This window comes from Canis lupus, chromosome 2 (genome assembly GCF_003254725.2).
Source record: "Canis lupus dingo isolate Sandy chromosome 2, ASM325472v2, whole genome shotgun sequence".
In the NCBI taxonomy this organism is placed as follows: domain Eukaryota; kingdom Metazoa; phylum Chordata; class Mammalia; order Carnivora; family Canidae; genus Canis; species Canis lupus.
The window spans coordinates 67410847-67432265 of record NC_064244.1 but is presented as its reverse complement, the minus strand read 5'-3'; the positions used below and the strand labels follow the sequence as shown (position 1 = coordinate 67432265).

At 55.7% G+C, this 21419-nt stretch overlaps 1 protein-coding gene across 1 annotated transcript; it reads right to left on the bottom strand.

Moving 5' to 3' along the window:
- Positions 1 to 20209: 20209 nt before the first annotated feature.
- On the bottom strand, positions 20210 to 21356 carry FAM229A (family with sequence similarity 229 member A). The gene is made up of 3 exons (XM_025446970.3): positions 20908 to 21356; positions 20675 to 20821; positions 20210 to 20474 (listed from the first exon to the last, which is right to left on the bottom strand). The coding sequence occupies exons 1-3, from the start codon at positions 21039 to 21041 to the stop codon at positions 20372 to 20374; spliced, it is 384 nt and encodes a 127-aa protein (XP_025302755.1). The 5' UTR covers positions 21042 to 21356; the 3' UTR covers positions 20210 to 20371.
- Positions 21357 to 21419: the final 63 nt, after the last annotated feature.

The window sequence follows — 21419 nt, the reverse complement described above, 5'->3', positions numbered from 1 at the left end:
CCCCACATTAAGGCAGAGGAACTCCAGGAGGGAATTCAACAAAACCTCAAACATTCCAGTAGAGGGATGAGACCTCACCGAGGCTCCTGGGACAGCCTGTTGAGGACAACCCCCAAGGCTACCCAGCGCAGCTTTCCTGCCCAGCCTGAGTGGAGGGGAGCCTGGACGCAGGGACCGGGAGCTGGTGGCTGGAGACCCTCCAGCTCTGGTCCCCTGCCTCTGCCTCTTCCCCTTCCCCTTCCCCTGTGTGGACAGGCCTGTGGAAACTCCAGAGTCCTGTCTGGCCCCGGATGTGCGTGTCTGGTTGCCCTCAGCCTCCAGGAGGAAGGGGATAGGGGCTGGAGGAAGGAAAGTGTTGCAAAAGCAAGGCTATGTCCTGGACAGCTCAGCACCTCCCTCCCTCCTTCCTTCCCTCCTACGGGTAAGGCCTCCTGGGAGGCCTGAGGCTGTGAGGTGTGGAGATACCCCGGGGCCTGAGAAATCAGGAACTCCCCACAGATCGGACCACAGAGGAGCGGAGGAGGGCTGAGCTGGCATTGCCACTCAGCACCCACTCCCCCCTTACTCTGAGGCTCCAGAAGGCTCTCAGCTTCATTAACACCCCTCCTCTCATTTTCCAGACTGGGACACTGAAGTTCAGAAAGGGAAACAGACATATCCAAGGGCACACAGCAGATGTCAGTAACTGAGGTGAGAAATGGTTCGGAAAGACCTGCTCAAATGAGGTGGGGGCTCTGAGGAAACCCCTGGAAAAATTCTCCTTTGACATCGGGGACTGCCAGGTCAGAGTGGGTGGTACAAAGAACCAGCTCTGGGATAGGAGGGGCCCCACGCCCCACTGCTGCTCACTGACAGAACAGTGCCTTCACCCACTGCCACTGAGCGATGGGCTCCGTGACCTGCATCTCTGTCTCGACCACAATAGGGAACCCACAATGCTGCCAGGCGCTGCCCGCACCGGCTGGCAGGGCTCAGATGGAGAGTGTGTGACTCCTGGAGGGCTCGGGGTCAGAGGTTAAGAGCAGATCCCAAGGCCCTGGACTTCCAGGCTCTGCACTGTGGGTTGACAGGCAAATCTCTGGAGGAGAGAGGAACATCCGAACTCAAGGACCCTGAGTTTCCAGAGCCCCTGGGGGAGCCTGGGCCACAGGGAGCTCTGCCTCTCCCACCAGGTGTTCCTGGAGGCTGGGGAAGGTTCATCCGGGAGCTCAGGCCCTCAGGAAATCCAGGTCCCCCAGAATCTGGCTTCTGGAAGAGGGAAGAGGCTTCGGATGCTGTGAGAGTGAGGGGGGTGGTACAGCAGCCCCCACGGCCTCCTCCGTCCACACTGTGGCTCCTTCCTCCCCAGCTGCTGCCAGCGCAGACAATGCACCCATTGTTCCATGGTCTCCAGGGGCCTGTGTGCAACTGTGTGTGTCTGTTTCCCTCTGTGTGGGACTGTGTATTGCTCTGTATCTGTCTGTGTGTGAGAGACTTTGTGACTCTGTGTGTGTGTGTGTGTGTGTGTGTGTGTGTGACCAGGTGTGCACGTTTGTGCTTGTGTGAGTCTGTATCTTTGTGTGTGTTCAGGGCAAGAGAGGCTTGCTGACTCTTGGTGTCTCTGAGATTTTCTAGGTGTGTGCCTGTCTGTCCTTGAGATTGTGTGTTCGTAACTGTGTCTCTGTGTGACTGGGCATATAACCATGAGTGTGTGCGGCTATGGGAGACAATCTCGATGAGCATGTATGATAAATTAGCTATTTGGTGTTTGGTGTGAGTGTCCCCATAGGCAGCTGTGTGTGCACCCGTGGGTTCTGATGCTGTGATGGTCAGAACCTATGAGGTATGGAGCAGCAGGGAAAGGAGGATGGAAAGGACAGGATAACTCAGGAATGGACGTGGGAAGGGAGCAGCTGGAGAGACTAGAACCCCATATTTTCACCAGCCCGGGGCTGTCCCCGTTCTCAGGTGAAGCCTCAGCCCCTGGCTCTGGCCTGAGATGCCTCTAGCTTTCCTGGATGGAAGGGAATGAGTTTCCTTGGCAAGAAGCCCAGGACCTCAGGAGAGCCACAGGGTGGGGCTGAAGGTGGGAGGCAGGCAGAGAAGAACATGACCCCATAAAGGAGGGCTGGGTGCACTTTGAGGTCTCCGACTGGGCCCTGTGGTGGGGATCAGATTAGATGCCAGGTGAGGTGTGAGTGGGCAAGAACTAGTCAGATGGGGGCTGGGCCTTCCTAGCAGGGGGACCCCCAGCAGGGGACTAGCACCTGGAACAGGGAAGAGACATCAGAGAATGGCTGGATCCCAAGGGAGACCTCAGTAGTGCTGGTGTGGCACCGCTCAGATTTTAGCTCCAGTCGCCCCCACCCCATCTCCTCCTGGGGAGCATCAGCCGGACCTAGAGACCTTAGTTTTGTCTCCCCCTGCTCTGTAACGGTGAGCTAGTCCTTTCTTCTTGGGCCTGTTTGCTGGTGAGTGACAGGCTGGGCTCCATGATTCATACTCACAAAGACTAGAGTATTCCTCCTCCTGCTCACAAGTGGTGGAGCACCAGCTGTGAGTCATGCAGGGCCCCTGCCCTCAGGGGTTTCCCATCTAGGGGAAGAGACTGGCAGTGCCTTAAGGGGAGAAAAAGAGCCAGACCAGGGCCTGCCAAGGGGCCTGCAGGCTGCATGAAGGAGGGCCATATGCATGGGCCGGGGATGGAGTTTAAAGCAGGACAAAATGGAAACAGACATGGGTTTGTGTGAGGGCAGGGTGGAGGGACAGGCCTAACCTGGAGCAGGGTTTGGAAATAAGATCCCTAGGACTCCAGGACCGACTGGCTGCATGGTTGGGAGGGAGTAGGGAGACGAAGTGACAATGTTGTCACCTGCATCTCTGTTATGGGTGACAGCTGGTCAAGTGGATCCTTTCGAGACAGGAAAACAGAGGGAAAGAGAACTTGGTGGGAGGGGGTGCTTGCTGAATTGAGCCTTGCTGAGTCTGAGGTGCCCCCATCCAGGAGGCAGTGCATAGACATGCCATCAGATCATGTTTCCTGAGCCACAGGCCAGGGCCCAAAGTCTGGCTAGTGACCTCATAGGGACAACAGACAGTAGGTTTTAAGTCAGAACTGACCCCAGGAAATCTGGGCCTCTGGATGCTGCTAGATAAAGATAAGTGTTGCTGAGCAGTGCATGAGGTCACCCAGGAAGCACCAGGCCAGTGAGGAGCCCTACCGTTGGAGAGGCAGGCAGCAGTACAGGGCTCCAGGGAAGGAGTCTGGGAGGGAGCCAGAGGGGAGGCACAGCAGGGGACCCCAGAGTACAGAATCATGGAGATCCTTGACCACCCGGGAGAGTTTTGAAGAGGCGGGAATGACCACCAGAAACAATAATCACAGTTCCTAGCATTGCTTACTTACACACGGTTGAATGCCAAGCCCTGTGCCAACTGCTTTCCGTACCTTACCTCGTGAGCCGGTGAAATGTGTCCCCTCATTGTTCCTTCCCATTCACAGAGGAGGGAATGAGCCCTGAGCCCTGTGAGGCGGGGTGTTTCTGGAAGCAAGCAGCAGTGGAGGGCAGCACCAGCAGAAAGTGGTTTTCAGGATCTCTGAGGAGCAGAAGAGTATGGCCAGAGTTTGGCTAGAGGCATTCCCAAAGGGCTCAGATGCTCCCAGTTATGAGCAGCACGCAGGGTGTCAGCAGGGAGAGGCCAGGTGGCCACGGGCTCAGGACCCCAGGCCCTCGACTCCCCGGGATCCTGGGTTCTGGTTTGGTTGTCAGCAGCACCCAGGGCCACAGCCTCCCTGCCAATCATGGGCCTTGAACCTGGGCCTGGATACTGGGGCACCTTAGGGGCTCTTCATAGGACCCACCATCCAACTGGTCACCAAATCACAGGCACAGGGATTCTATAGGTTCCCTTTTAAGATTTGAGGCTGCTCAGTGCTCTTATTTCTTCCTTCCCTCCCTCTTCCCTTGGTCTCTGAGTGAACATGTGTGTGTGTGCGTGTGTGTCTGTGAGCGCGCGCAAACGCATGTATGTGGGGGTGGGGTGGAGTGGTCGTGTAACCTGGCCAAGGCCCAGTCACTAACAGAGCTGTCTCTCTGGGGCCCGATTTCCCCAATAACCAAGAGATGTGTCATCAGCTCACCTGCCTATCTTCCCCAGGCTCGATGAGGTCACCAGAAACTCAACCCGTTTGACACGGGTGGCCTGAGCCTCTCCCTTCCCCCTTCCCTCCCCGCTTCCAAACTTTCAGTTTCTGTTCGGATCCTGGGTGCCACAGTGGAAGAGGCAGCCAAACCGGTGGAATGTGGATTGCTTACAACTTTCCAACCAAAATTCCCCCCCCCCCCCCCCCCGCCGCCCCCGCGGGGAAAGTCCCTTTAAAAGGGAAACTGAAACCCTGTCTTGGTCCACTCCCCAGGCCCACCTCATCCTCTCCAAGCTATTCAGATCCCTCACTCCTCCCATTCAGCCTCTCCCTCAAATGATCTGGACCCACCTTGCAGCTTTGGGACCCTGGACAAGTCCCTCCCCTCGCTGGGCCTCCCAATGCGCAACCCCGTAAAATGAGGACACTGGGTACCGCTTGAGGCAGCAGCAAGGGTGCGGCGAGGTATTTCTGTGTTGAGGCAATCGTAGTCATGAAGTATCGTGTCCTCGCTGTGTGGCTGTAGGGCCTCTCTGAGCCTCAGTGTCCTCATCTGTAAAGTGGGAATGATCATAGCCAGGTCTGGGGTAATTGTGAGGTAAATGAGCTAATGCCAGCAAGTGAAGCCCTTAAATCCGTCACCTGAGGCTCAGAGCACACGGGAGCATCCAGCAACATTCACTGGTATGACTGAGTGAAATGCTGCGCAAGAACGTGGTGCCAACTTGGCACTCAACGGTGTGCTCATTCTCTTCTCAACCTGGGGAGAGGAGGCAGGGGGCCAGGAGCTCCCTGAGACGACCCAGTGTCCCCTCTATCAACACTCTTCAGGGGCAGGTGGTAGAGGGACTGACCAGGCTGCTCTAAGGATGCTGAATTATTCAGAGGGAAATTTATTTGACTCAATCAATTCCTTCCATGATAAAGGAATCTGCATCTTCCCAGAACCCTAAGGATTCTCTCCGTCTCCTCTTGCAACCCCCGAGTGTCCCACTGGGACCTCCTCTTAGTGACTATTCCTAGAAAGACATGCTAGGAAGCTTGCCTCCTATACACTTCATCTGTCTGTCCCCTCCTAACCCCTTCTCAAACTCTCCTTCCCTCCCACCTGCACAGAGGCCCCTGATATCCTGGTGACACCCCTGCCCACACCCCTCCCCCACAGCGCTCCAGGGCGTACCTCACCGGGATCAAGCTCCCAGCCTCATTTTCCTGATTTTCCTCTGGCTCCCAGAACCTCAACTCTACTGGCTTATCAGTGCCTCAGAGTGTTGAGTGTGTGTGGCCTCAGGGCTTTTGAACGTACTCTTCCCTCTGCGTAGAATGCCTCTCTCCACTTCTCTATTTGTTGAATTTCTATTCTTTTCTTAAAACCTAGATCAAACAAAAACAAAAACAAAACAAAACAAAACAAAAACCCCAGATCAAACCACTCCTGAGAACATCCAGGTTTGCAGGAGGAAGGGAGGCTCTCCCCATCACATACTCTATATCTCTGAGCATAAGGTTCCCACTACTCTGTTGCCCAAGCCAGGAATCTGCTCCCCACCCTCCCAGCTCAGCTCATCATCCCCTCTCCTCCACGTCCACAACTGCGGCCCTTCTCACCTGTGCCCAAGGCCCGCAGCACAGCCGCCTTCACACTGTCTGTCTGCCCCATGTCCAGCGCCTCCAGCTGCTCTCCTCTGCCTCGGGGTCACTTTCCAATAGAGGGTGCTCAATGAATATTTACTAGCTGATGGAGTAAATGTGCCAAGGAAGGCACAAAGGAGTGAAAGGAATGTCAAATCAAACACGTCCCCTTGGGCAGCCTGGGTAGCTCGGCGGTTTAGCGCCGCCTTAGACCCAGGGCATGATCTTGGAGACCCGGGAAAGAATCCCGCGTCGGGCTCCCTGCATGGGGCCTGCTTCTCCCTCTGCCTGTGTCTCTGCCTCTCTCTCTCTTTCTCTCTCTCTCTCTCTCTCTGTCTCTCATGAATAAATTAAAAAAAAAAAAAAACAACCATGTCCCCTTGGCTTTAGACCTTGCTGTGGCTTCCTACTGCCCTCGGGATGTCTGCACCCTACATCGAAGGTCTTGGCCATCTGGCACCCATGGCACACTCTGGACTGTCCACCATGCTATAACCTTGCTCTCTTTTCTGCCGTTACGCAGGCAGTCCCTTTGCCTGGACTGTCCCTCCCTGCCAGGTAGAAGGGAGACACTGGGTTGTTGCAATCACCCAAGCTAGACATTATGGGGTCCTGAACTAAAGGTCCAGAGCAGCAGCCAACACCAGCATTTCCCGAGCTGGGGCCTGTTCTTAGGGCTGAGGCTTACATGCATAGCTTTGGAGTTAATGCTTGAGATGCCCATCAGAGCCCCATGGAGATAGCAGACTTGCAGTTACTGAGTCTGTGAGGCTGGACTTAAGAGTTTGGGGTGTCCCAAATTGGAATGGAACTGGATGGGATTCACCAGAAAAGGAGTGACTCAAGAAGACAGCTCCAGGGGGGGCTCACCAACATTAAGACTCTGGGAGCAGAGCTAGCAGGGGCACCCAGCCGATGGTCATTGGGAAAGGGAGCAGTCCAGGAGCAGGGGGCCCTGAAGGCGAGGGAAGCAATGGTTTCCAATGGGAATGAGTGATGCACCACGTCAAATGCTGCTGGAAGGTGGAGGAAGGCAGAGGGAGAGAGATATGGACAGTGTGCAGGGGGCAGAAGGGGCAGGACTCAGGGAAGGACCAGGGACTAAGGGAGGGAGTGCGTCAGGAGGGAGGACAGGGGATGGTGCTGAGGGTCCAGCCTAGCGAATGGGTAGATGGAGGCGCCAGGCCACACACGGAAGCCTTAGAGGAGGAGAGGTGGGCACATGTGGAGATGGAGAAGTCAGTTTGGGACAGGTTGAGGTGAGGTGACTTTGGGATGCCATTAGAATCAATGGGTCTAGAGAGCAATCTGTGCTGGAGAGGAAGATCTCACTCTCTATTTCTCTCTCTGTACGTGTGTGTGTGTGTGTGTGTGTATGAAAGTTTATATGCTGATGACTGAAGTCTTTGTCCCTAGCCTAGATCTCTCCAGAACTCCAGCTACCCTTGGAGATTATCCTGGATGACCCACAAGGACATACAAAACAGGAAAACAAGTCCTGGTGGGCTAGAGGGGACAGAGCTGTTGGTGAGAAAACCAGAGAGCGACTGGTCCAGATGAAAGCAATAGTGTCAAAAAAAAAAAAAAAAAAAGAAAGCAATAGTGTCCGTGGCGGCGGGGGGGCGGGGGGGGGGGCAGAGAGGAAATAAAAGAAAGTGATAGTGGCCGGGACAAGGTGAGGGTGGAGGGCAGAGGAGGTGAAGACAATATCCAGAGACATTCAGGGAGCAGAGAGCACCAGAGACAGGGACCGGGACCCACGTGGAGGGAGAGGGGCTGGAGGTGGAAGGGAGATGGTTCTAGGAGTCTGCTCCTGTGGGGAGCTGGAGTGGGACTGCCTTGTCGTTACCTGTTTGTGTGACTGAGTCCCCCATAAAGGGCATGGGATGGACCATACTTGGGTCTCATGGGATGCAGAAGGGGGCTGCTGTTGACCACTGAGTGGATGAGTTAAGGTAAGAGCCCAAAGACTCCATCCTCCAGCCATCAGCACCCTCAGTCAGACCTTTGCAGGGAGGCTTGGACAGGATCCACTCCTGGTCTCAGTCCCGGGTAGACGCTGGCAGAGTGTGTAAGGGGGAGCATAGGGACAGGTGCCCTGAGGCCTTGGACTTGGTTGACCGCCAGAGGCTACTCATTGCCCACCGGCATGGTCCCTGAGAACCCGGGGAAGGCTCTAGGCCTGGAGATGCCATGAAGGGCCCATGTCTCTCCCTTGCTTTAAACCTGTCCACGGTTCCCCATCTCCTCCTGGAGAACGTCCAACTCCTTGTTTTAGCAGTCAAGTCTTTGAAGCGCCAGGCTCAGTTAGCCTCACTTCAGGCAGAGGCCCTTGACTGCCAGTCTCACGATTCCCTCGGCAGGATGACCATTTCTGCCCGTAAATGACTGCTGCCCAGTCGGCCTGGAGTGCTATTCCCTCTATGTGCCTACCCAGTGCCTGCGTAACCATTAAGATTTAGCTCAAGGAACCCCTCCTGAAGTCTTTCCTGGCCCACCAGAGGACTCACTGTGCCCCCCAAAAACTAATGTCACCCTGCTGTGGCACTTTACTGAACTGGCATATGTCTCTGTTTTTCTCCTGCTGTGATACTGTGATAGTCTGGAGAGCAGGAGCCAGGTCTGGTTCATCCATTCTCTCCCATTGAAAGGGCTCGATGAAGGCAGTGGAAGGGTCAGGAGTGACAGCAGAAGATGCCACCAACCCCCCAGCCCTGCGGGTTCAGTCTATCTCAGCGGGTGTGAATGGGGAGAATTGAAAGGATCACCCCCAAAGTAGAGAGAGCCAGAGAGGTGAAAACTGCTTTATTTGGGCAGTAAAGGGGCAGAAACATGGAGATCCCAGGGAGGAGGGCAAAGGTATAGAATCTTCACCCACAGAGAGGGATACAGGATTTTGCAGGGCTCCCAGGACATCTTCCTGCTCGTCCTGCCTTGGCACGAGTCAGCCTCGGGACGTCATGTGATGAACCTGAAGCCCGGCTCCTGAAATCCCTGGAAAACAGACCTCCATGACATCCCCTGGAACCCTGAGGCGGCGGGTGTGTCACTGGGCATCCAGCACTGCCTGGGGTCACACGCAGCTCTGCCACCAACTAGCTAGGTGTCCCTGGGCAAGTTGCATAATGGCTCTGAGCCTCAGTGTCCTCTGAGGGGAAAAGAAATAACTGTGGTAGCCACCGTGAGTAGGTTTATGATACATCTTTTTTTTTTTTAAGATTTTATTTATTTATTCATGAGAAAGAGAGAGAGAGAGAGAGAGAGAGAGAGGCAGAGACACAGGCAGAGGGAGAAGCAAGTTCCATGTAGGGAGCCTGACGTGGGACTCAATCCCAGGACTCCAGCATCACGCGCTGGGGTGAAGGCAGGCGCTAAACCGCTGAGCCGCCCAGGGATCCCTGGTTTATGATAAATCTTAAAAAAGAAAATGCAGGGAATCCCTGGGTGGCTCAGCGGTTTAGCGCTGCCTTCAGCCCAGGGAGTAACCCTGGAGTCCCGGGATCGAGTCCCACATCGGGCTCCTTAGGTGGAGCCTGCTTCTCCCTCTGCCTCTCTCTCTCTCTCTCTCTCTCTGTGTCTCTCATGAATAAATAAATTTTTAAAAATCTTTAAAAAGAAAATGCACGCAAAATTTTAGCACAGTACCCGGCAGAGAATAAATGGGCAATAAATATCTGTTGTCACAATTATTACTATTTCTTTTTTTTTTAACTTTTATTTATTTATGATAGTCACAGAGAGAGAAAGAGAGAGAGAGAGAGAGAGAGAGAGAGGGAGAAGCAGGCTCCATGCACCAGGAGCCCGATGTGGGATTTGATCCCGGGTCTCCAGGATCACGCCCTGGGCCAAAGGCAGGCGCCAAACCGCTGCGCCACCCAGGGATCCTGATTATTACTATTTCATCAGGAGGCCTGTGCTCGGGTCCCAGTTCTGCCCCCTTCTCTTCTCTGGGCCTGCCTGAGTTTGTCTATGAAATGGGCGCTGAAGGACTGAATGACAAAATACATGTAGCAGAAGCTTCGAAGATGAGTGATTGCTCTGCCCCTCCCAGGTGTAGCCCGGGCGGGGGGATGGGGGGGGGCGGCAGGGGGGTTATGCCTCCCACTCTGTCAGGTCTTTCCTGGGCCTCTCTGTCCAGGCAGGACTCCTCTGCCTGCAAGGCAGAGTGAGAGGAAGGACTGTGGTTAGGGAGCATGAAGGCCTTCCTGCCTGCTACAGGATGCTAGCCCGGGAAGGAGCCAGAGGTCATGGGACTGAGGCCGCTGGGGGGAGGGTCGGCTTCCAGGGGAATGGCTGGGCCAGGCTAGTTAGGCCAGAGCAGGCCAGGGGGTGAATCAGCTCAGCAGTGACCTCACTTCCGGAGACCCTGGAGGGGCCCTGTTTAAACCTGCCTTAGGATTCCCAAGATCACAGAGACAACAAACAGAGCCGGCAACAGGGATACAACAGGGCAGACAGCCGGAGGCAACTAGTCCTGTGCTGTTCCCTCCACTCAGAACACTCTTTCCAGGGTCTGGAGTGGCTGACCCTTCATCCTTCAAGCATTGATTGAGAGTTCCCTCCTCAGACAGGACCTAACCAAACCATTCATTCATGCAACATTTACTGAGCCTCGATTATGAGTCAGGTATTGTTCTAGACAAGACAGATTCCCTGCTCACTCCATATAAAGCAGCACCTGGCCCCCTTGTTCTTCTCAAACCCAAGGCATTGTTTATCCCTTCTTTTTATTGTTTCTCTAACCAGAATGTAAGCCCCATGAGGGCAGGGAATTCAATGTCAGCTCAATCACTCAGAGTATAAACCTAGCATAAACGAAAACAGGCCCTTGATCCTTGATAAGTAATTGTTGAATAAATAAACGGACATAGAGATCAGAGATAGATGCACACCCAGAGAAACACAGCCATGCTCAGAGGCAGAGGCATTCAGAGATGCACAGAGGGTGACTGTCAGTACTGTGCCCTCAAGGCCACCAGGACTTCCTTTCTCTCAGGTCATTCAGCTGGGTTGCTAGGCAGGAGCCTTGTTTGGAACCCTATTATACTTTATTATAATTTTTTATTTTTAAGATTTTGATTTATTTGTTTGAGAGAGCGAGAGATAGTGAGAGAGAGAGAACACAAGGCAGGGCAGGTGGGGCAGGTGGGGCAAGGGACACGCAGGCTCCCGGCTAAGCAAGGAACCTGATGCAGGGCTCCATCCCAGGACGCCGCCCGCAGCACCACCTGAGCGGAAGGCAGAGGCTTCACCCACCGACCCACCCAGGCGCCCTATTATTATTATTTTAAAGTAATTTCTATGGGCTCAAATTCAGGACCCTGAGATCAAAAGTTGCATACTCTACCGACAGAGCTCGCCAGGCACCCCTCTATTTTACTTTTTTAGGTGCCTTCTGATGAACAGAAATTTTAATATAGTCAAATCTGTCAATCTTGTAAAAAGTGTGGTGGTCAGAGAAAGGAAGGGATGAGTAATCCCGCAGAGTCCGATGGCCCGTCCCCTCCAGGTCCTGGAGCCCGGGAGGCAGCGGCTGGGGAAGCTCCGCGGACACTGGCATCTCGCCCTGCCCCGCCCACCTCCGCCAGGCCCCGCCCACCTCCGCCAGGCCCCGCCCCCTGAACCCCGCCCCGCCGGCCGCACTCTCCTTTGGCCCCGCCCCTCACCGGCTCTCACGGGCGCAGGGGAGCTAGATGCCTCTTCCTCTTGCCCAGGAATTGGTAGTTAATATTCTGCCATCGGTGCTTCCACCTGGAGGAGGGGAAAGTCGGGCCGACAGGGTGGGGGCAAGGCTCCGCCCCCCGGCGACGCCCATTCCGCCTGGCCCCGCCCCTCCCCTCCGCTCTCAGCGGCGCCCCGCCCTCCCCGCCGGGTTCCGCCCCCTGCTCCCGCTCCCAGGCCCCGTCAGGCCCGGGCTACCCAACCCCTGACCGGCCCTCCGCCTCGGGCCCCGCCCCGGCCCGCCCCCGCCCCCGGCCCCGCCCCGGGCCCCGCCCCGCGCGCTCACGTGAGGCGCGGGCGCGCGCCGTAGCAGCTGGGCCAGCGCGCCGAGGGCACGTCCGCCAGCCCGGTGGCCCCCGGCAGCAGCAGCAGGTTGCGCGTCGGCCAGCGCCAGGCGGCGCCCGGTGGGCGGCGGCGCTGCGGGCTCAGCCAGTAGTCGCCCAGGCTGCGGCGGGAGGCGGGCGCCGGCAGGGCCGGGCCGCGGCAGCCCCAGAAACACAGCTCCTGGTCCAGGCGGTGTGGGGGCGGGGCCCGGGGCCGCCTGCGGGGGAGACGCGGCAGCCGTCACCCCGAGCTCCGCGGGCGGGCCCGGCCTGCGTCGGAGGCCCTGTGGGCCGGGGGGCCGGAGGGCCTGGAGGACCGCGTCGGGGCGCTCGGCCGGCGCCTCCTCCCCCCGCTGCTGGAGGCCCTTTGTCCCGCCGGCGCCCTCCCCGGGGCCCCCTCACCGGGACAGAAGAAAATTCACCACGAAGTGGGCAGTCTCGGTGAAGAGCATGGCGTCGGCCCGCCTGGCCGGCCTCGGCCTCTTAAATACCCGCCGGGGTGGAGGGGGAGGCCTGAAAGCCCATACTCCCCCCGGGACGCCCGTTTTTAGCAGGAGGCGTCAGCGGGCGGAGCGGGGCGGGGGCGGGTGGGTCTGGGCGGTGGTCGGACTTCACCCGCCGCCTTGGTGGGAGGCGGCCAGGCCCCGGATTTCCAAGGTCTCCTGAGACACTCCCTACTCCCCCCTGCCCCAGGACCAAGGACGGGCAGCAAGATCGGCTGCCGGCTGGATAGACTTTCCCCATCCCACCCCGGGGCCCAGCCTCTGCTTGCAGGCCCACCCCGATGGCATCCTCAGGCAGGACGCACACCTCCAAAGGCGGGCCTGCTCCCAGGCTTAGGGTCCCCCAGCTCTGCCTCCCAAGGCCCTTTCAAGAGCTTTGCCCCTTGCTCCAGGGCACTTTCAAACGTTAGAGGCAGAAGGCCCCTCAGCCACCTCTAGTTCAGGAGTTCTCATCTGGAGACATTCTATGAATGAACTTCTGGGGATCCAGGACCCCCTAGACTGTCTCAAAGTTCCAAATACATATATATTTCTGGGAAGAGTTTAGAAAGGATCCCTGACAGCAAACCCTCCTCACCACCCCCAACAAAGAAAAAGTTAGAAGCCCTTGATCTGGTCTAACACCCTCTTGGGAGAAGGGGAAACAGGTTCAGAGAGTGGCAGAGAGAAGCCAAAAGTAAAACCCAGGCTTCATACTGCTCTGCCCACCCCTACAGAGGTGCCCTTGTTCTGATCAGAGCATGGGGTTCAGGGCTCAGAGCCCAGGCTGGGCCCTGCTCCCCGACCCCCTGGGGATCCAGTGGAACGTGCTGGCCCAGCTCTCTTTCCCACACTGCCAGTTTGGGCTATTTCCCCCCCAGTGACTCACACTGGCTGCTGGGGAGAGTGGGCAGCTGTTCCGAGCCCCCAGGGCCTACTACAGGCCCTGACTTGTCCCCCAATTTTGCAGCCATATTTGGGGATTTAATCTCCTGTTTTCCCCTCCTTAGGGACTCTCCCTCCCCTCATCCCTTCCTCTTTTCTCTATCTCCATCCAACCTCTCCCTCCCTGATGGCTCCTTCCCAGCAGCAAACAAACAGGCTCTAGTCTTTCCTATCTTTGAAAAAGAAGAAAGCCTCCTTCAACCCCATGTCCTTCTCCAGCTCCCCTTCACAGCCAACATTCTTGAAAGAGTTGTGTACACACGCTGTTTCCACTTCCTCACTCAGCCCCTGCAATCTGGCTTCCTCCCCCACCATTCCACAGGAACAGCTCTGCTCCTCAAGGTCACCACTGACCTCCTCCTTGCTAAATCCCAGGGATGGTCGTGAGTCTTTATCTGACTTGACCCTTTAGCAGTGGCTGACTTTCATACAAATACTCCCTCCCACGTGAAATACTTTTGTGTCCTTGTTTTTCTGGACACTGTGCACTCTTGATTTCCTTGCCATCTTACTGGCTGCTGCCATATGGCAAATTTCTCATCCTTTGCTCACTGCCTAATCATGTCCCAAGGAAATCTCATTGGTTCCCTTGCCTTGGGTGTCTACCTCTGTCAGAGACTCACTTCTCTCTTTCAGCCCTGGTCTGTCTTCTCTGCCCTATACCTGTCTCCTCACCCCTCCCTCCCCGGATGTCCCACCTCGGAGGAAACATGCCCCACACCTGCCCTTCCTCCCATGTTCCCTAGCTTGGCCATTTTCTCAGCTGCCAGAACCAAAAATCTGGGTTTTGTTGTAGGCTCTTCTCTGTCGTTTCATATTCAAGCAGCTATGAAATCCTGTCCTCTCCAGGACATTTTATTTTTTTAAAGATTCATTCATTCATTCATTCATTCATTCATTCATTCATATATTTATTTGAGAGAGAATGAGAGAGAGCCTGAGCAGGATGAGGGGCAGAGGGAGAGGGAGAAGCAGGGTCCCTGCTGGACAGGGAGCCGACAGGGGCTCAATCCCAGGACCCTGAAATCATGACCTGAGCTAGAGGCAGACGCCTAACTGACTGAGCCACCCAGGCACCCCAGGACATTTAAAAAATCCCATAGCTTCTGTCCATTCCCACTGCTAATGCATGCCTGGTCCAAGGCCCCTCACCTTTCACCCAAGGGGGCTGCAGCAGCCTCCTGCCGTGGTTCCCTGCTGCCACTCTCTATCCCTTATGTGGTCTATTCCCGCAAAGCAGCCAGGGTTGTCTTTCCAAAACATGAGTTTGCCCCTCTGCACAGTGTCTTTAGCACCAAGAGCACCCTTGGCACCTACCAACCCCAGTGCCAGGGACATTTCCTCCCCACTTCCTTGCCTCAGCTGCATTGTCCTTAGGGGAACCATTCTGGACCTCCTGGCTGGCTCTGCTGGTTCCTTCTCCTCGCAGCACTGCCGCCGCTCCTCTGTGGACCTATCACGCAGTCACTAGCTAGTCTAATTTGCAGACACTCTACCAACTCCTGAGCCCTGCCATTCTATCTAGGCCCCTGGGATGTCAGGATGAACATGACACAGCCCGTGCCCTCAGTGAGTCCACAGCGTAAGGGGGAAGGCAGACATGCATCAGGGATCACCGGGCACACAGTGGAACAAGAAGGTGCTACGAGAGGGGAAGCACAGGTGGTCAGAGGACCTGTGTCAATTGGTAGAGACCTGAAGGGTAAGTGGGCTTGGGAGGGAGGCTGTTCTGGGCAGAAGGAACAGCATGCCTGGAAAAGCAGGTGGAAGAATGTGATGTGAATCATTGAGGGGTGTGGTGCGGCTGGATAAATGATGTAAAGAAACCACAGATGAGTCTTAAATAGGAAAATGGTATGGCTGGGTTTGTGATCTCTATTTTTCTTTTTTAAAAGATTTTATTTATTTATTCATGAGAAACACACACACACACACACAGAGGCAGAGATAGAGGCAGAGGGAGAAGCAGGCTCCATGCAGGGAGCCCAACATGGGACTTGATCCTGCGTCTCCAGGATCACACCCTGGGCTGAAGGCAATGCTTAAACCGCTGAGCCACCTGGGCTGCCCTGGGTTTGTGATCTTGATAAATTACTGGTGGGAGGCATCAAGCCAGGAAGGAAACAGGGAGTCAGGTTAGGGGCTTGCTTGGGCAATGATGGGCCCCTGATTCAGGGTGGTGGCGGGGGAACTGGAGCAGAATGGACTGCTGTTGCCTGGACAGAAGTGAGGGCAGAGACAGGCAATGAGAACGTTTTTGGTGGCCCCATGCCTGAAGATGGGTGGGGAGATGCCAGAGGGCACTGGGACACCCCTATACCTGGGGCGTCCAACCTACTCAGTGTCTGGCTGCCTGATGTCTACCTGTGGGCTTTCCTCCATCCTTTTCCATAGAAGAGCAGATGGAGGCCCATGAAGACTGCTGAGAAGGCCTAGGAGGAGGCAGAGGGAGCAGAAGGGGAAGTTGGGTCAGAGTCCGGATGTGACGGGGTTTCAGGGAAAGTGGCATCTGGGGTTTCCTCAGAGTCTGGAAATTCCACTGTTTCTGGCTCCATCTTGAGATGCCCCCCCCCCCATTCTAAGATGCTCAAACTTGGGAGCTTAGTCCTATGTTTTTGGGGGGCTGTGAGTCTGTATCTGAAGGGCCACATCCACTGACGGATCCCAGGACCCAACAGTCCCTAAGGTCAGTGTGCGTCTCCTGTGAGCTGGCCCAGTGCCCATGACCTGCACGATCCCATGCGGTCCTCACACTCACTCTGGAGGCAGGTAGCTGATTTATCCCCATTGGAAGATGAGACTTCCAGGGCTTAAGGAACTTGCTAAAATTCCCACAGCTAAGACAGGCAGAACGAGGATTTGAACAGGGTTTGACTGACATCAGAGACTGCTTTTAACTTGTGCTATATTAAGCTCGTCGACCCTCTGGTTGATTGGCTCAGTAAGGAAAGGAGGCTTTGTGGGGTATTTGCTTGTGGTTGGGGTGGCTGCCCCCCCCTCATATCAAGCAACAGGAAAGGGTAGTACTGACGTCAATTGTTGCCATGACGATACAGCAACCTTTTCCCTGCCATCTCCATGGTAACCCGGGGGGTCCATCTGTACTTCGCCCCCTCCTTCTAAAAGGGGGTCCTTTAGGGAGGGGCTAGCTAATAAGGTGTCTGAGAGGCAAGTCAGGGGAAGCCGTGATTTGAGTATGCCCCTTTCTCCAGGTCCATCCCTATTCTGTGGGCCCAGAGAATCAGCTTGGGATCTGGGGGTCCTGCCTTGGGGTCTGGGGACCACTTTATCTTCGAGGGTGAGGGAGGCAGCTCTTCCTTTCCCACCTGGGGATTCCCCTGGAAATGCCCCCCAGCCAAGTTCCTAGGCTCAGGAGCAGAACTGCTGGGAAGTTGGCAGAGGGAGGCGAGAGGGATTCCCCAACCCGCTCCAAGGCTGGGCATCACCCAGGCCCAGGGCTCGCGACTGGCTGGCTCTCTACTGCCCCTTGAAGCCAGAGGTAGGAGCAGCAGCTTCTCTTGCTTAAGTCCTGGCTGTGCCAGAGACTCCTGCCTGGTGCTGTAGGCCACGAAAGCCTCCTGCAGGTGTCATTAACCCCATTTTACAGATTTGGAAATGGAGACTCAGAGAGGCGAAGTAACTAGTCCAAGTTTACATAGCCAGTGAATGGCAGAGACAGGACTCAAATCTCAGACCAGAGTTGAGGCCAGTGACTTTTCTGTGGGGGGTAGGGGAGGAAGAAACAGAGAATACGATGGAAAAGTAGAGAAAAAATAAGAGAGCAAAGTAACTCAAGTTGGGGTCTGTCATGTTCCCTGTCTCCTAGAGAACAAAGCTCAAATTCAAGGCCTCCTTGGTCCAGCTTTTCTTTTGTTAACTCATCCCCAGATCCCCTGAATTCTGAGCTCTGCGAGGGCCAGGGATCTGTGAGAGTCAAGCCTGGGTTCTCAGTACCCGGTGCAGCCCAGAGAGGGAGGTGTTGGCAGAAGGTGACTGAACGGACTTCCTGGAACTTGCCTCCACTTTCCAGTCTCCAGGGCTTTGCCCACGAGGTGCTCTCCACCTGGTGGAGCTAACTAGCCCCAGGGTCTGACCCATCTAGGCAAGGTGTGTGTCTGAAATCTTTGCGTTACTGTTACTGGTTACCCACGCATATGGGGGAGGGCTGGCAGTAAGTCTTGTCTTTTCTTTCCCTTTCTTTTTTAAGATTTTTATTTATTTTAGAGAGAATGAGAGAGAGAGAGAGTGAGCAGTAGGGTGGGGTGGAGGGGAAGCATGGAGCCCGATGTGGGGCTTGATCTCACAACCAGAGATCATGACCTGAGCCAAAACCAAGAGTCAGACACCCAGTTCAACAGACTGAGTCACCCAGGTGCCCTCTCCCTCCTTGTAAAATTGATATGTGTGTATGTATGTAAGCTCTAAACCCAGTGTCGGGCTTGAACTTACCCGACATCAAGAGTCTCACTCTCCTCCAACTGAGCAAGCCAGCCAGGTGGCCCTTTTTTTTTTTTTTAAATCAGTGAAGAAGGGACTTGCTTGAGTGAGGTCTCTGGTCTGCTAGGCTGTATGAGTTCCATGAGGGCCAATGCCTGTGTCCTTCACATTTTCCGCTGAATTCCCAGTGCCCTGCACAGGCCTGGCTGGTGGACTTGTATCGACTGAGGCAGCAACAGGGCCCAAACTAGAACCCAGTGGCCTGACTCCTGGTCACACTGTCCAAGGATCTCCATTTACATGGAATAGAGTTGTTACCCTGGCTTCTGCCTCTCTCTCTCTCTGCCCAGGCTTCTTTTCCTCCCAGGTATACCCAGTGTTGACATAAGCTATCTCTGCTCCTGGAATGTTTTTTCTCCATCACTGCCCATTATTTTCTGGTGATGCTGTCAATCACCTGGCCAGGCTTCTACCTCAAGGGTAGGTTCTGCTGGTCCAGCTGGATCAGTTACAGTCTCACATTTCCCTGACTACGGTAATTGGCCAAAAGACTTCGCATGCCACTTATGAAGGGCCAATTGCTGTCCTTGCCAAGGTCAGGTAAACTGAGACAGGGAGAAAGCACCTCTTCCTTCCACGAGCAGATCTTCAAACTGCCTCAGCTATGATCACTGCCCAGAGCAGATAATCATGGACAGATGGGCAGTCTTGGTGGGCCCAGCGACCACCCTAGTTCCTAACTTATTCCCTTAATGTTCCTTTATGTATCTGGAAAGCTTATATCCTTCCCAGCCACTTGAGACGACCAATTCCTTTTTGGCATAAGCCAACTTTAGTTGCTTACAAAGGAGATACCTTATCAGTATAGAGGCCGATATTTTTTTTCTCTCTAAACTTAACAGTGGTCTTCTAAGAAGGGAGGTTACTGTTTGCAGGGAAGAAGGCCCTTTTCTGTGGGGTAGTGGTGTGGGTTCTGCTGAGTAGGGCCTGCCTGGATGCAGTTCAGTGGGGATAGAAACAGCCGGATTACTCCACTTAATGGACTGAAATGACAACCCTAGGGGCTCTCTAGGAATTAAGGGTGGAGAAAGAGAGGAGTAAAGTGGAGAAAGAAAAGAAGCCAGCATTGTGGCCTGAAGCCAGGTATTCTCCTGGTGGGTAAAAGGGAGAGGGAGGCATAGGAGAGCTTTCAAGAACTAGGACGTTTGAAGGACCAGGCACCAGATGGTCAAGTCTAAAGTCCTCACTTCGAAGTAGACCCTTTTTTGGCAAATATCTTCTCTCTCTCTTTTTTTTTTTTTAGTGTATTTTTAAAATTTTACTTTTTTAAAGTTTTAATTTAAATTCCAGTTAACATGGTGTAATATTAGTTTCAGATGTACAATATAGTGACATCCTCTACTCTTTTAATAAGTCTCCTACATTTGGGAACTGCCTGGGAGAGAATTTGTACGGCAGTTGAGAATGATGGTCCTTTGGGAAGTTGAGAATGGTGGTCCTTTGGGGTGACTGGGATTCTGAAGTATTCTAGGGAGGGCTGGGAGTTCTACCCCACGTGGCTTAGGGGTGTTAAGTCATCTGTATTTAGATTTCAGGGACCAGGAGACTGAGCTGACCTCTGGGTCATATACTTTTGGTATATACTGGTACATATACTTTTTTCTAATATTAAGATAATACAAGCTCATTAAAGCAAAATTGAAAAGTGGAAAATACTTGTTCAGTTAAATGCTATACTTCCAGGCAGCCTTGGCTCATGGATAGATTTTAGAGTATTAAGTCTGAGGACACTGATGAGTGTGCTAGACTCTCAACTATCATCTGGGGGAACCTGGGCAAGTCTCTCAAGCCTCAGTTCCCTCAACTCTATATAAAATAGGAATGAGGGGCAGCCTGGGTGGCTCAGAAGTTTAGCACTGCCTTCAGCCCAGGGTGTGATCCTGGAGACCTGGGATCGAGTCTCATGTTGGGCTTCCTGCATGGAGCCTGCTTCTCCCTCTGCCTGTGTCTCTGCCTCTCTCTCTCTGTGTCTCTCATGAATAAATAAAATCTAAAAAAAAAAAAAAAGGAATGAGAAATCAAGGTTTTTTCCCCAGTCTTCTTTTGGTCCTACCACTCCCAGGAGAAATCAAGGCTCTAGAAGGCCTGGGAGACCACTAATCCCTCCAACGAAGCCAGAGGTGCCTGGGGTCACAGAACAGCAGGTAACAAAATCTAACTCCATCTCAGGAGCATTAAACAGGCCTGTTGTGGGTGGCCATTCTCTTTATTCTAAGTTGTCTGTCCAACCGCTCCAGGCCAGAGCCTCTCTGGACCACCAGAGTCCAGCACAGCTGTGCGAATTTCCCTGGAAAACCAAGAGGGATGAGGCGAAGGATGAGGGCAGGGGAAAGGTTGCCCTGCAAGGGGTCAGGACCCGGAAGAAATGGGAGAAAGGGCTGGCGCCCACTGGGAGCACGGGACTCTAGGGTTGGGTCCCTGCGAGGACGGCGGGCGGGCAGCTTGCGGGCCGATCGACGGGATAGACATACACGGCCAGCCCGGAGTGGAAAGAACAGTTTATGCTGTGCTTTATTAAAATGTGCATCATTCTTTTATTTTAAAATGTGCATCATTGTCTCGTGCTCGGCGCGCGCGACCTCAGCGTGGTGGCCCGCGGCGGCCCCGTCCCCGCCCGGCTCCCGCGGAGCCGCCGTGCGCAGGCGCACTCAGGTGGCGCGGGCCCGGGGGCTCCCGCCCATGGCCAGGTAGACGTCGATGGGCACGTGCAGCAGCGTCAGGCAGTGGCAGCCCGGGCAGCGTCGAAGCGGCCTGGGGAAAGCGGGGCCCGGCCCCTGCGGTTGGGAACGCGGGGGAAAGTGCACCCGCCCTGCCCCCCTCCCTCCGAGCCCTGACGCGGGGACGGGGTTCTGGACGGGGGAAGCGGACGCAGGCATCCCGGGGCCCCCACGGCAGGGACGCCCCAGGGGGCCGGGGCGGCAGGAGGGGCCGCGGGGGGGCGCCGGCCTCACCTGACCGGGTTGTGCTCCGTGGCTACCGGCTCCGGGCTGTCCTGGGACTCGGGGGCGGCGGCAAGGCCAGGGGAGTCTCCGGCCTCAATGGGGAATCTCCGACCCTGCGGGGGCTCCTGGGCACTCATGTCCGGGCCCGGGGGCGCTCTGCGCGGGGAGTGGCGGTCAGGCGCTCCCGGGCCTCCGGGCGCCCCCTGCCCGCGCCCGCGCCCGCCCCCCGGGGCGTTGCTCACCTGCCGGAGGCCGAGGCCGGTCCCGGGCGGGAAGCAGTTGCCCGACCCAGGGCGCGGGAGGACGCTCGGGTCCAGGCGGAGCCGGGCAGGTGTCTGCGGCGCGCCACGGCCCGGGCGTCGAGGGGCGGCTGCATTGTGACCCGGGCCGCGGCGCGCTGACCTCACAGAGCCCGTTTCTCTCGCCGGGAGCCCCCGGCCGTGGCACTCAGCGCGGCCGCGAGCCGGGGCCGGAGGGCTCTTGCCATGGCCCCTGGCGCTGGGTCCGGGCAGAGCCCCGGCAGCCGCGGGGCGGCGTCCACGAAAAGGAGCCCGTCCTCCGGGCGGCGCGCAGACGCCCCGGGCGGACCCCCTGCCTGGCTCCGGGACCGGGCGCGGCGGCGACTTAACCCGTGCTGGGTTTGCTGGTGGCGGGGGTGAGGGCAGGTAAGGGCGCTGCCCATTTTGGCCAAGGGTCACACATCATTTACATCACAATTGGGCCGGAGTTTTAAAATGTCTGGCCCTCTCCCTCC

Excerpts from the sequence above, each read along its gene's own strand:
- FAM229A (XM_025446970.3), bottom strand. The coding sequence starts at position 21,041 with ATGCAGCCGCCCCTCGACGCCCGGGCCGTGGCGCGCCGCAGACACCTG. Across the intron at positions 20,822-20,907 it reads CCGGCCTCGGCCTCCGGCAG|AGCGCCCCCGGGCCCGGACA; the intron begins GTGAGCAACGCC and ends CTCCCCGCGCAG. Across the intron at positions 20,475-20,674 it reads ACGGAGCACAACCCGGTCAG|GCCGCTTCGACGCTGCCCGG; the intron begins GTGAGGCCGGCG and ends CGCTTTCCCCAG.